The sequence below is a fragment of the Rhinolophus hipposideros genome (assembly GCF_964194185.1).
Source record: "Rhinolophus hipposideros genome assembly, chromosome: 2".
NCBI lineage: Eukaryota > Metazoa > Chordata > Mammalia > Chiroptera > Rhinolophidae > Rhinolophus > Rhinolophus hipposideros.
This window is the reverse complement of record NC_138048.1, coordinates 62225257-62238486: the sequence shown is the minus strand read 5'-3', so window position 1 is coordinate 62238486 and position 13230 is coordinate 62225257. Positions and strand designations below refer to the sequence as shown.

At 38.5% G+C, this 13230-nt stretch overlaps 1 protein-coding gene across 3 annotated transcripts in view; it reads right to left on the bottom strand.

Annotated features, from left to right (window-relative positions):
* Positions 1–13230, bottom strand: part of ABCC5 (ATP binding cassette subfamily C member 5) — an 80501-nt gene that overhangs the window by 65540 nt on the left and 1731 nt on the right. The window contains exons 1-2 of one of the 3 annotated variants that reach the window (XM_081062775.1): positions 12499–12828; positions 11442–11625 (exon numbers count right to left, since the gene is read on the bottom strand). In XM_081062775.1, coding sequence (XP_080918901.1) covers positions 11442–11570 — 129 coding nt within the window. In that variant the 5' untranslated portion in view covers positions 11571–11625; positions 12499–12828. Of the gene's footprint in view, positions 1–11441; positions 11626–12388; positions 12829–13230 lie in introns of those variants that run through there. The other 2 variants (XM_081062773.1, XM_081062774.1) reach the window with 2 other exon arrangements.

The following is a 13230-nucleotide window of genomic DNA, read 5'->3' as shown; positions in this document are numbered from 1 at the left end:
ACAGATGTCTCAGAGGCATAATCATCTGGTTGGATGCCTAATTTCTCTTCCTCTCTAGGCTTCCTAAAAAAGCTTACCTGGCCAAGCATGCCAGGAAAAAAAGTAAGTCTGTTTACAGGTAAAAATAAATTTACCCTATCACATCAACATTCTGTCAAGTGAGTTATCAACATTCTAAGGCTGAATGGATTAAAAATGGTGGAAATGAACCAAGAGAAAAGATTTAATGTATTCAAGCTATAAGGGCTTACTATAGGAAGACATAAGTAACATAACAGAGTAAGGGGAAAGTTAGTCAGTGAAAATTGTTGGGACCAATAAACACCAGATTGGAAATGAACTAAGTGATATTCAGGTTTCATACCATACATTAATCCATCTGGAATTCACCCCAAAAAGTTACATAAAAACGATAAAATAAATAGGTGAGAGAAAATTAAATGGCATATATAGTCCAGCTATGGAAGGGAGATCGTCTCCATTTTTTCTGAAAGCCAGAAACTATCAAAGGTAAGATGGATGGGTTTAAATACAAAAAGGAGGGCAGCAGGTTGGTTCAGTTGGTTAGAGAGCAGTGCTCATAACACTAAGGTTGCCAGTTCGATTCCCACATGGGCCAGTGAACTGCACCCTCCACAACTAGATTAGAAAAAAAAAAAAACACCAACAAAACAACGACTTGACTTGGAGCTGATGGGTCCTGGAAAAACACACTGTTCCCCAATATTCCCCAAAAACAACAACAAAAAATTTAAATACACAAAGGAAAACTTTTTGAATAATGAAATTAATACTAAGGGGAAGAGGAATAAAGCTTAAAGAATGACGAGGTAACTAATATATTTTGAACAGCCAGCTTTTTGGAAAAAGACAAAATTTTATAATCTATCATTCAACAAGTATTTGTTGAGGGACCTACTGTGTACCAACCAGGTACTGCTCTAGGTACCAGGGATGCAGGAATGAACAAACAGACCCTGCACCTCAAAAATCACTGCCTTCATGCTGGTTACATTCTAGGATTTATAAAAGGTCAAAATCCAGAATAATCTACTAAATTGGTTCAAAAGCTTTTATCTTTCAACCTCTAAATTCAATGTCACCAACCAAGCAATATACATTAAATTTTAAAATACAACTATATATCTTTATGAAAATAGAGATAAAAATCCAAGAAAAGGAGAGAAATGTAAGAAATGTATCATCTGAACACTGAACCGATTTTTACTACACCACAGTACTCAGGAGAGCAAACTGGTAATATGTCAGGTTTTTCATACTCTTTGTCTCTATAACTCTACTGTATAAAGGAAAATTTTCCAGAGAAAAAAATAATTTAATCCAGTGATTTACTGGGAACTAAATGCCTAATACAAGATTAATGGCTAAACTACATTCAATTTGCAACCTCTAGCTCAGTGCTGTCCAACAGAAATACAATGCAAGCCACATTAAATTTTGTCATTTAAATTTTTCTAGTAGCCTCATTAAAAAAGTAAAAAGAAACAGGTAAAATTAATTTTAATAATATATTTAACCCAATATATACAAAATCTCATCTGTTTAATGTGTAATCAATAAAAAATTATTAATGAGCTATTTTACATTCTTTTTGTGTACTGAGTCTGGCTGGCTAAACAGTAGGATCACCAGGGGAAATCCAGTGTGTATTTTACATACACAGAACATCTCAGCTTGGACCGGTCACATTCCAAATGCTCGTTAGCTACTTGTGGTTCATGGCTACAGTACTGGACGGTCTAGTCTAGCAGTTCTCAAGTGAGGGTGATTTTGCTTGCCTAGGGGACATCTGGCAATGTTTAGAGACATTTTCGGTTGTCACAACTGGAGAGGTGCTACTGGCATCCAGTGGGTAGAGGCCAGGAATGCTGCTGAACATCCTACAATGCACAGGGCAGCCTGCCCGTCCCCTCCCCCCCCCAAAACAATGAAGTATCTAGCCCCAATTGTCAGTCATGCTAGGGTAGCCCTAAACAGTTAAACAACTAACACAGTACTTGATATACGCAAATCTAGAAGAAAGTATTTTATGAGAACTGTTTTTCACGTTACGGTGCTTTAAATCTTTTTTAGAAGTAATTTTTTAAAGCCTCTTCTGAGAACGGATGAGGGCACCCATTACCCCTTCTTCCTCTTAAGGGGCACTACAGACTGAAAGGTCTTCCAACACCAGACGACATGGTCACAGAAAGAGGTGTCTGCAGCAGTTGATTCTTTCCAAAGGGAAAAATACTGCTTGATCCGGGAGTTGAGAAAACTTTAAACAAAGAAATACTACTGCTGTTTCTATCTTCCTGAGGACTACATGGCTAGGAGACATTGAGCATTTCTTTCCTACCAAGGCGATGCAGATGGAGCAGGGTGGGGACACTGGGGACAATGAAACGCAGCTTCTGCTATGGTTCAAACAAGGGTCAAGGAAACATAGTCACATACGTGCCCATCTGGGAGGGAAACATGGAACATTCAATCCATAAGCAGAGATGCTTGCACTAGAGACTGCCTGCTCCGTGTGCACCACCACCATGCCCGTGGCTGTGACAATTAGTGCCCCTACCACACTGCAGGGACACCGCTTATCTGGTTTGTCCCATCTCATTTTCACAGGGAGCCAGAGCAGAATATCTGCTGACAGGTCAACAACCATGGGCTTTCCACTGCATGGAGGCCGTCTAGGACAAGACACCAGGGGCCAGAAATCACTCTCCAGACTGAACAATCCCTTCCTGACAGCAGGACAACAGCAGGGTAGCTTCCTAAGCCTGGGGACTGAGGATTCATCCAAGTTGTTCCTGAATGCAGAGATGGCAAGCATCGACTGGTAACGCACAGGCGCCTTGCAGCTTCTCAGGGGATTAAACGGCAATACCCGTCTGGCACGCCCAACAAAGAAAGCAGTCCCTGAGGCACAACCAGAATAGACCAGGCCTCCGATCCTAGAGCATATTCTGCCTCTCCTCTCCTTAATTCACAAGATCTTAACACAAGTGCAGAATGGACGGCCTCTTCTTACAAACCTTTCTGGACCAAGTAAAAGCTCTTCTGCACATGTCGCAGTCCTAACAGCTGCCTTTGTGACAAACATCTCCAGAGACTCATTTTTAAGGGGAACTGTTGTACAATCAGATACAGGTTTCGAGATACTCAATATATTAAAAATTAAATTAAAAGGAAATTAAAATTTTCTTTTAAATTAAAAAAAAAGTGAAAAGCTGATATCGCACTAAGACCAGCTGACATCAGGCTTTCCCATCTTCCCTATCTCCCACAAATTAAAGAAACCTACCAAGGACATTTACTCTCCCGATTCTCATCTCATCCTTACTCCAGTGAGTTATTAACATGATCCTGACCATCTCAAGCTCTTCCCTTAAGAACCTGCATGCAAATAGTGACCACTTCCGTCAAGAGGGACAGCAAAATTCTGGAATGTAACCTTCATGGGGAGGAAGTAGAACAGAGTAGAAGGAATCGACTATTCAGTCAGGGAACCTACCGCAGCAGCTATGAATTCCCTTGGGCACCTCATCTGTGACCATCTGCTCACTCACCTGTCACTATGCTGTCTTGCCTCATGCTGAGGATCAGCTATTAATAAACCAATGGCTGTCTCTGCACATCCCCACCATGGGGCAAACAGGTGTTTTCCCACAGTTCAAAATCTAGCATTACCCTATAATCAGCAAGAATTTGAGTTGTTTCGTAAGCTAACTTCCAGGAATGTATTCAAAGTTCCTATTATATTCGGGTGTGAGATTAACTCCGTTATTACAATAATAAGGTTTCAAAAGATTAAAATAAACGTGAATCACAGGGGAAAAAAGCCTTACAGGAAATACTTAGGGTCCCCTTGGTTGAGAGGATAGAAGAGAGAGTATTCCATGAGTTTTAGGACAGAGTTTCTCAGCGCTGGCTACACAGAGATCACCAGGGGAGCTTTTAAACAGCACGGATGCCTGAACCCTACCCCAGAGACAGATTTAACTGGGCTAGGATAAGACCCTTTATCGACACCTTTTTTAAGTTTCTTCAAGTGATTTTAATGTGCAGCCTGGATTGACAACCATTGATTTAGATAGCAGAATGTTGGTCTTCTGTATTTGACAAAACTCCCTTCAAGATTTTCAAGCTTTAGCTTAAAAAAAAAAAAAAGAAGCCAAAATGTAATTTATAAATGAAACTTCCTTCAGTGCTTAGTACCATGTGGGTGCCCATGTTAATGCTTATTATAAGACATCAGTGGTTCCAACATGTGACCCCTTGTATTGCAGAGGCTGGAACTGCTGACAACGATGAGAAGCAAACACAAAGGGGAAGATTTGGGCAGTTTGGACATTTTTCTACTGTGAGAATACAACAGTTAAGAAAACTAAGTGACTGCTCAACACCATATCTGCCTTGGTAAACAGACGTTTTCATCAGATATAACAGTTAATTCGATTCTTTGAACAGCAAATTCAAAAAATAATCTCAAGTAACTTAAATGTATATATAGTAAGTTGGTGCAAAAGTAATTGCTACTTAAAAAGTTAAACATAATTGTAAAAACCGCAATAACTTTTGCACCAACCTAATAACCATCTAATTATCTAAACAGACTAACTCTCTAAAAAGAGGGTGGAGGGAGAAAGGAGAGACCGGCTTCATTCTGCTAATTAGTGGACTTCAGTGCAGCAAATTAACTTCACATCAGTCTGCAATTTTGATATTAACAGGTTCAACCATTGCAAAACCTTCCGGAGGCCCGGTTTCCTTTTCTGGCATTGATTGACCTTTTTATTTTTAATTAAGAGAATGAGGGAAAGAATGATGAGTTGTTATTAAAGAAAGCATTCATAGAAGCCTATCCAAAAGCAGAACCAAGATTTTATTGAAAAAGTTTTCATTAACCATTTGTAACTTTCAAGTTATCTATCTTAACAAAATAAAGACTTAGGTATTTAAAACTACTTTAAAAAAAAAAAAGGAAGCTAGTTCCAATACTCATCTTCCTTTTTAACAGAAAGCTCTTTTAACTCATGCTAGCAGGCTATATTTATTTCCCTTAAGCAGCATTTCCTAGGAAAGCAGCGGCGGCCCTGCTGCAGATGGCGTAAAAGAGCTCATGATCAAGGCCAACCTCAGGAGACCCAGGCACTGTGGATTCAGCCACCGCGCACTAAAGCCACTGGGGCTCTGCACCAATAGCATCACTGTTGTCATCTCCACCAGAGAGCTCTGGACTGCTATTGGAGACCAACACCTGGCACCGGGCCAGATACTTGTATCATATCCATACTGAGTTCTGTAAGGTTTTATGGATGTCTACAGGGAAAAGAACAAAAAAGCAGGTGTTCTTACTCATCCTGTCACTGTCCAGAAAATCTGCTGAGTCACTGAGTACCAATCAAGAGAAAAATAACGCAGAGACTGCAAATTCTAATCTTCATCCTGCCCTCCTTCCTAACAGCAAGCAGACTCACAGGTAATATTTTTGACTCTGAAGACACAAGGGCATAGACAAATTCACATATCCTTGGTCCCTAAATAAAAGCTTTCAGAGTCAAATTCTCTAAAAATGTAAGGTACCAGACAAAACTACTTAATAATAACAGTTGTCTCTGAGTAGAGGGGTTAAGGGTGATTTATTTTTTCTGTAATATTCTACAGTTGACACATTTTCTATAATGAGATCATAATTCTTACACAATAATATATCTTAGAATCATATTTCTTGGTAATTAAGAGATAAGACCCATAACCTGATCTCTATAACTTCAGCTCACCAAAATATTTCACGTTACTAATTATGAAAACTCCAACTAAGCTTAAAAGGTCAGCCTAAAAGGGAACTAAAGGAAACAGTGAGGGTCACCTGACTTTGTGAATACTTGCATTGTTACTTTTCTGAGAGGAAGAATATTCTATCTTGGTAGAAAGAAAATTCCACCAATGGTACACTTTGGAGTGAAGGGGAAAAAAGAGTGAGCAGTCATAATGACACATGAACTTTAGTTAACTTCTGCTTATTTTCCATTCTTCCTTTTTTTCTAGATTAGACATGCTAGCGAAAAACAAGTCACCCTTGGCTTTGGTCTAGAAACAGTAAGAAAACAACCACAATAAAAAGGTTTATGAAAGCATTAACTAGCTTTGTCTTGCTTTTGCTTAAATTTTAATTTAAAGCAACTAAAATCCAAATTCCTTGGCCTATTATTCAAGGATACACACCATCTGAAACTCACTGACCTACCCCTCTATACCCACTGAGTTCACGCTATGCTTAACACCAACAGGACCTCGTTGGCCCTATCCACAACTCTTTCTTCTGCCAGGCATGTTCCCCTTTCTCCAAATTCTACTTATTCCTCGAGTCTCCAAGCAAGTGCTACCTCCACTTGAAGTCTTCCCTGATCACAAAGGCTGAAGCTACACTCTCCTTCTTAATTTCCACGGCACTGAAATGACAGTAATCTATGCACATACCTATGAGTTTAAACTTCTATCAGAGGGCAGACAGGCCCAGCACAATTGACCTTTATCTGCATTAGACCACTTCATTCAGTGCTGTGTGCAGAGTGCTCAAATGTTCGCTGAATTAAAAAAAAAAAGAAGAAGGAGAAGAAGCATCACATCTTAAAATAAACCAAAAAACAAACCAGGGCTCGTGGAGTTACGTGATCCACATGTGCCTATATGAGTGTAATTATAAGAAAAGGAGCTGTGCCTGGAAAGCCAAGCCTCAGACACAGCAACGGTGTTAAGGAGTGATCTAGACACAAATCTTCATGTCTGCTGAAATAATGTTAGCCTAACACCAGCCACGGTTAGTACTTAGGCTCAAAGAACTAACAGCAACAGAAAGTACCTCTATTAGCACTTCAGGATTAAAGGATGCCTGCTGAACATCAAATGGTGTATGGCCACAAGCATTAACTTCATAGTCCTAAACAAAGGGTAGCTGTGAAAATGCATTGTTTTTACCTTCATTATCTTTAAGCAGTGATACAAATATGTGGAGATGTGACTGATTAGAACAATTTTCTCAGAGTATTCCAAAAGAAAGATTTAGCCACAACACCAAGAAATGGGCAAACTGTACATTTTGAAACTTTGCTTATAGCTTGGGAAAAAAAAAATCGCTGGCCTGCTTAAAATCAGCATTTGTTCCTTGGCACTTTGCTTCTCAATTTCTGTTTGACACAGTTTCCATGCTTCCATGTCAAGTGGACCTATCAAAGGCTAATAATGGTGGTGAGTAAAACCTGTTTTCCAATTAAGAGCCACAGATGTATTCTTATCTTTTGTTACTTGGAATAGTTTGTTTTTTTGTTTTTTTGGGTTTGTTTTTTTTTTTTTAAGATTTTATTGGGTATATTTCCAGAACTTTATTGGGGAACAATGTGTTTTTCCTAGGACCCATCAGCTCCAAGTCAAGTTGTCCTTCAATCTTAGTTGTTAAGGGCGCTGCTCAGCTCCAAGTCCAGTTACCGTTTTCAATCTAGTTGCAGGGGTCGTAGCCCACCATCCCATGTGGGAATTGAACCAGCAACCTTGTTGTTACGAACTGAGCCATCTGGCCGCCCCACAGCAGCTCAGTGGCAGCTCAGCAGCAGCTCAGCTCAAGGTGATGTGTTCAATCTTAGTTGTAGGGGGCAACTGGCAACCCTGTTGCTCAGAGCTCACGCTCTAACCAACTGAGCCATCCGGCCGCCCCTTGGAGTAGTTGTTTATTTCTAAGGGACAGTAGGCATACTGTGTTTCCCCAAAAATAAGACCTAGCCAGACAATCAGCTCTCATGTGTCTTTTGGAGCAAAAATTAATATAAGAACCCATATTATATTACATTACATTACATTATATTATATTATATTATATTATATTACATTACATTATATTCATTATTATAAAGACCGGTCTTACCATATAGTAAAATAAGACCAGGTCTTACATTAATTTTTGCTCTAAAAGACGCATTAGAGCTGATGGTCCGGCTAGGTCTTATATTTGGGGAAACATGGTACCTGGCATCTGGAACGTCCTGTCCTAAATTTCCTCTCTAACAATAGGAAATGATGGTTATGATTATGTGACATGAACTTGTAATCCCTACCCAATTATCTGCTTACATTTTAAAAACTGTATGCTTATTTGGCCATTCTGCTTCCCAACTATTTAAATTATCCATTTTTTATGCCATCTCCAAACCAGAAATATTTTGTCATCTTGCTGGTTCCTCTATCAGCAAACTATTAACATATGAGACAAGTTCAAGATCAATAAATCTAAGAAATTTTGGTTTTTGACAGGTAATATACAAGAACATTCTACATGGTATGTGAACTTTAAAAAAAACTTGATAGTTATGCATTCACTTTAATGTGTGTAAAAATTTGGTTGTATCAACCTATGATTTTATTGCTTAGGTCAAAGCTGAGCATAAAGAAAAAAATACAGTTGATTAAAAGAAATATTTTAAGTAAAAAAGAAAAAAATTTCAGAGGTTACAAGGATACGGTAAAAACCAGAAAAACAGGATTCAAAAAGTTTAGGAAACATGAAAGGATAATCAAAATGAAATTCATATGGACTCCTGAAATTTTATAAAAGTGGTATTAGCCGTCCTGTTTCTTCAGGATAAGGCTTGATCACATGAAGGAAACTTCCTGTCTGATGCCTGACTTCCTAATTTCAGATACAAAAGGCACAACAGTCACCTTATTTCCAGTTCTTTTCCACCTGCAGAGGAAGAGCTCGCCACTGCCACCGCACATCCTAATGTCAACCCCACTCTAACCAACTGGGCAGGGACCCTGTCCCCAGAAGTTTCACAGGACCACACACTAGCTCCCCACGTTCTACCTTTTCCTGCTCGACAAGCCACCCTTGGGAGCCTGCCCACTCCTCTGGCTCCATTTACATGGATGCACTAATGACTCTAAAATGTTTTCCTCTTCTCCTTGCCTATGCTGATCATTTTACCAGGATGCACTTCAAATTCAACATGCTTAAAAGCAAACTTTTTTTCTACCAATCCCAGCCACCCAAAGCACTCCTCCTCTCGCCTCTCCTCCACGTCACTGTTATGCGTGCACACAGACCCACTCTCACAGGGGCCAGCACAGAGCCTCCTGACTGCTTTCCTGTATGTTTTCTCTCTCTCCTATACAGGTTTTTCCCAGAATTGCCTCAAAACTAATCTTCTTAAGATAAAATCAAGTCTTAAATATCTCTTATCAGCTCAACCTCATTAGACACTGGGTCGCTCAAATTAAGACTACAATGAAATATCAGACATACCTATCAGAATGGCTAAAATATGGTAACACCAAATATTGGCAGGAATGCAGGGAAACAGGATCAGTCATATACATTGTTGGTAGGAATATAAAATTGTACTGTAGAAAAGAGTATTGATGTTGCTTATGAAACTAAGCATGTGCTTATCATATGACCCAGCAATTGTATTCCTGGGCATTTCAGAGAAATGAAAGCTTGACAGCTTATTCACACAAAATCCTAAACATAAATGTTCAAAACAGCTTTATTTGTAATAGCTACAAACTAGAAATAACCCTAATATCCTTCAAAAGGTAAATGGCTACACAAACTCTGGTATATCTATAAAAATGGAATACGACTCACAATTAAAAGGGAAGAAATGTTGATACACATAACAAATTAGATGGACCCCAAGGGAATAATGCTGAGTGAAAAAAGCCAATCTCAAAAGATTACATACTATATGATTCCGTTTATACAGCATTCTTAAAAATGACAAAATTACAGAGAGGGAGAACAGATTCATGGTTGCCAGAGCTTAGGAGAGAGGGGGAGGGAGGTGGCTGTGGCTAGGAAAGGGCAGCACGAGACATTCTTGTGATGGAGCTGTTTTGTATGTTGACTAGGGTAGTGATTCATACAAATCTACAGATGTGAAGAAAACTCACAGACCACCCACACACAAATCAGTGCAAGTAAAACTGGTGAAGCCTTCATCAAGTGGATGGACTGTATTAATGTCAATCGATATCCTGCTATGATATTGAACTATAGTTATGCAAGAAGGTACCTTGGGGGAAGCTGGGTAAAGTCCATAGGGGATCTCTGTATTATTTTTTACAACTGCATGTGGATCTACAGTTACGTCAAAATAAAAAGTTAAAAGAAAACAAAAAACCTCAATAACTTCCAATAGTTCCCCAATGCCCACAGGAAAAGATACCTTAACATGGCATGCAGAATTTTCTCTTACACATCCTATGATCTAGATAACCAGTTCTAACGGCTAACATTTATTGAACACAGTCTACATCACAGGCACCATTCTAAGCATTTAATATGTGTTATCTCATTTAATCCTGAGTGACTCCATGAGTTAGGTTCTGCCATCAATGCTATTTTATCCATAAGGCACAGATGACTTAAGCAGCTTGATAGAACCCTCATCTAACCATCCTTCCAAGCCCGGCTCCAATGTTACCTTTGTGACTTTTTCCAGATTTAAGTGCTATACTAACAGTGTCAAACATTCACAAGATATTCAATAACTTTTTAATTAATCAGGCCTAGACAAAAGGACACAAAGAAGTTACAAACTTGGCACCTTAAGGATTTGACACTGATTACATTGAATCTATTTCTCCAAAGTTAAGCTTGAATGGAAAAGTACTGTATAATATACAGTGGGGAGAGAAAATACCCGTTAGTGAAAAATGTTCATTAATAAGCTAGCCAAAGAGGAACAGGTAATGTTAAGCTAATGAAACACCAGTGTCAGTTGCAAAGCCCATACCTTTCTCAAGTTTCACATAACAAATACATGAACACAAACCTGACTTCCTAAACCCAGTCACCCCCACTTCTCCTTCTTAGTTACTTTTGCAATTCAAGAAAAGGTATTGTTTTTTTTTCTTAGAAGAAAGATATTTCCTGGTGTTTAAATGTATATTCATTATTTCCCTTGAAGGAAACTAGATTATTACATTCATGGATTTTCTTGAAAAACTTACTGATTATCCTACAACAATCTAGAATTGTTCCAAGTACCCTGAAATCTGAACGAGTCTTTCCAAAGGAGTGATTGTAAACACAGACATTAGAGGCAGAGAAAAAAAACAATCAGTACACGAATGAAGCTTAATGGTTCATATTCCCTCTGTTCCATCTTCCCCCCACCCCATCCCAAGTTATCTTCTCTTAAGCAAAATTTTTTCAGAAGGCACCAAAGGTGAGCATACGTGGCAGAAAGAAGGCAAAGGGAAAAAGAGGTGGGAGGCTGAGAACCAACCTCTCCTCTTTCATAAGTAACTATAAACTCTTAACAGTGACCAAAAGCCAATAAAGAAAGATAAACTTCTATTTCCTTATGCATTATATGAAGGTGTGGTCTAGTACAACAAGCAGATAAGAAAAGAGACTAAGGAAAGAAAATACTAACCAGCCGAGACCTCTTGTATTTGGAGCCCTCGGGGTCTTTGTCCTGTGCAGACGTACTGGTCCTGTCTCTCACATTTCTATAACCAGGACTGGGGATGATATACTCTTTTCCTATGTCGATATCCTTCATCTTCTCTGAATGGAGGTGCCAGGATTCATTGACTCCTGGTTTCACTTGAGAATTTCTGAAATTAAGAATTTGTCAAGAACATGTATCTCCTAGATTGTGTTTAATCATAAGCAAAAGTGCTTTAAAATGAGTAAAAGGGCAAAAGCATTAAAATTTTCTACCCTCCTATCTATAAAAAATATGTTTTAAAAAATTTTAAGTACCATTTCATATTTTAAAGAAAAAAAATTCATTATAATAGAATCAAGAATTATCTCCTCCCACTGCTAAGAAAAACAAGTAAGATTAAAAAAAAATAAACACACTGATAAAGAGATACCCACTCTCTTCCACTAAGTTCAAACCCAATGTATAGAGCATTTAGATAGGTCTTTGAAAAGAAAAAGACTTTCTGGAAACAATTTAAGTTTGTTCCAAGAATTACAAATTCCACAATTTTAAAATGCGTATCATTTCTCCTACTAAGTCTTATTAAAGGAAAACTTACAAAACACTTATACCAACGACCTATCCCATCTCTAAAGTTTCATAATTAGGTAGTAGGCTAGCTGATATTATTTTAAAGTGCCATGGAGTTACATAGCTAACATACAAAACAATATCATACCTTAACTTTAAAACAAATTCTCCTTGGGATACAGAAAGTGTTCTAAAATTAGATAGTGGTGATAACTGCACAATTCTGTGAATTTATTAACAAAACACTGAGTTGTATACTTTAAAAGGCTGAATTTCATGGTACATAAATTACAATTCAACAAAGCTATTATTAAAAAACAACCAAAACAAATTCCCTACCCTGTCCTATGAAGTCTTACCTGGTATGACCTGAAATGACACTCTGTTCTAAATCCCTGTTTGCCTGGCCAACTCTAATCAATATCTTAGAAACTCTGGTTACTTTTGAAAAAATAAAACGCATACACACCTCTCTGAAACATTTCCCCCACCCTAAGATGGTTCAAAGCTTCCCAGGTACAAACTGAGTAAACTTCTTTCATACCAGCCTCACTAGAAATTTAAGTGTGGCCGTGTTGCCTTTTGAATTCCATAAATTCCTAGCTATCGCTGTAATTTAAAAGTACTACTCTGCAGACAAAATTCTGACAGCTACAATTCATTTTTTAAGGTATCAGCAAAAAGGAGAACACTGACTAATCCTCTACATAGAAAGGACTAAATCTCCTCCGTAGATATGTGTTTCCAGCACAAAGAAAGCATGACTTCTTGCCTTTCAGAGGTCTGATTCAAGTACTCTGAGTTGACACTGCTAAGTTACTTATCTCAAAAAAGAAAAGTCACCTTGTCCAATGACAAACTGCACCATAAAGAACATCGGCTTACAACCAAGAGCACAGCAATCATGTCACTGAGACCTCATTAAGCTTAAACTATAAACAGACCTGGCACCTGCCAGTGTCCCCAGTGTCTGGCTGCAACTGCAAATAGGAGTAATCCTTCTTGCTACAGGGGTCACAGAAGTCCAGCCTTCCCTTCCAAAGGTTCCCTAGCCTAGCTAATTTCTGGAAGCTGAAGAGATTAGTCCTACTTTGAAAAAAGGCAGGAGGAGGGGAGAGAATTTGAAAGGGAGGCCACAGGAAGTCATTTACAATATCAAATGCCATGTCAAGAGGAACAGAAAGATCACCTCAATTGTCTA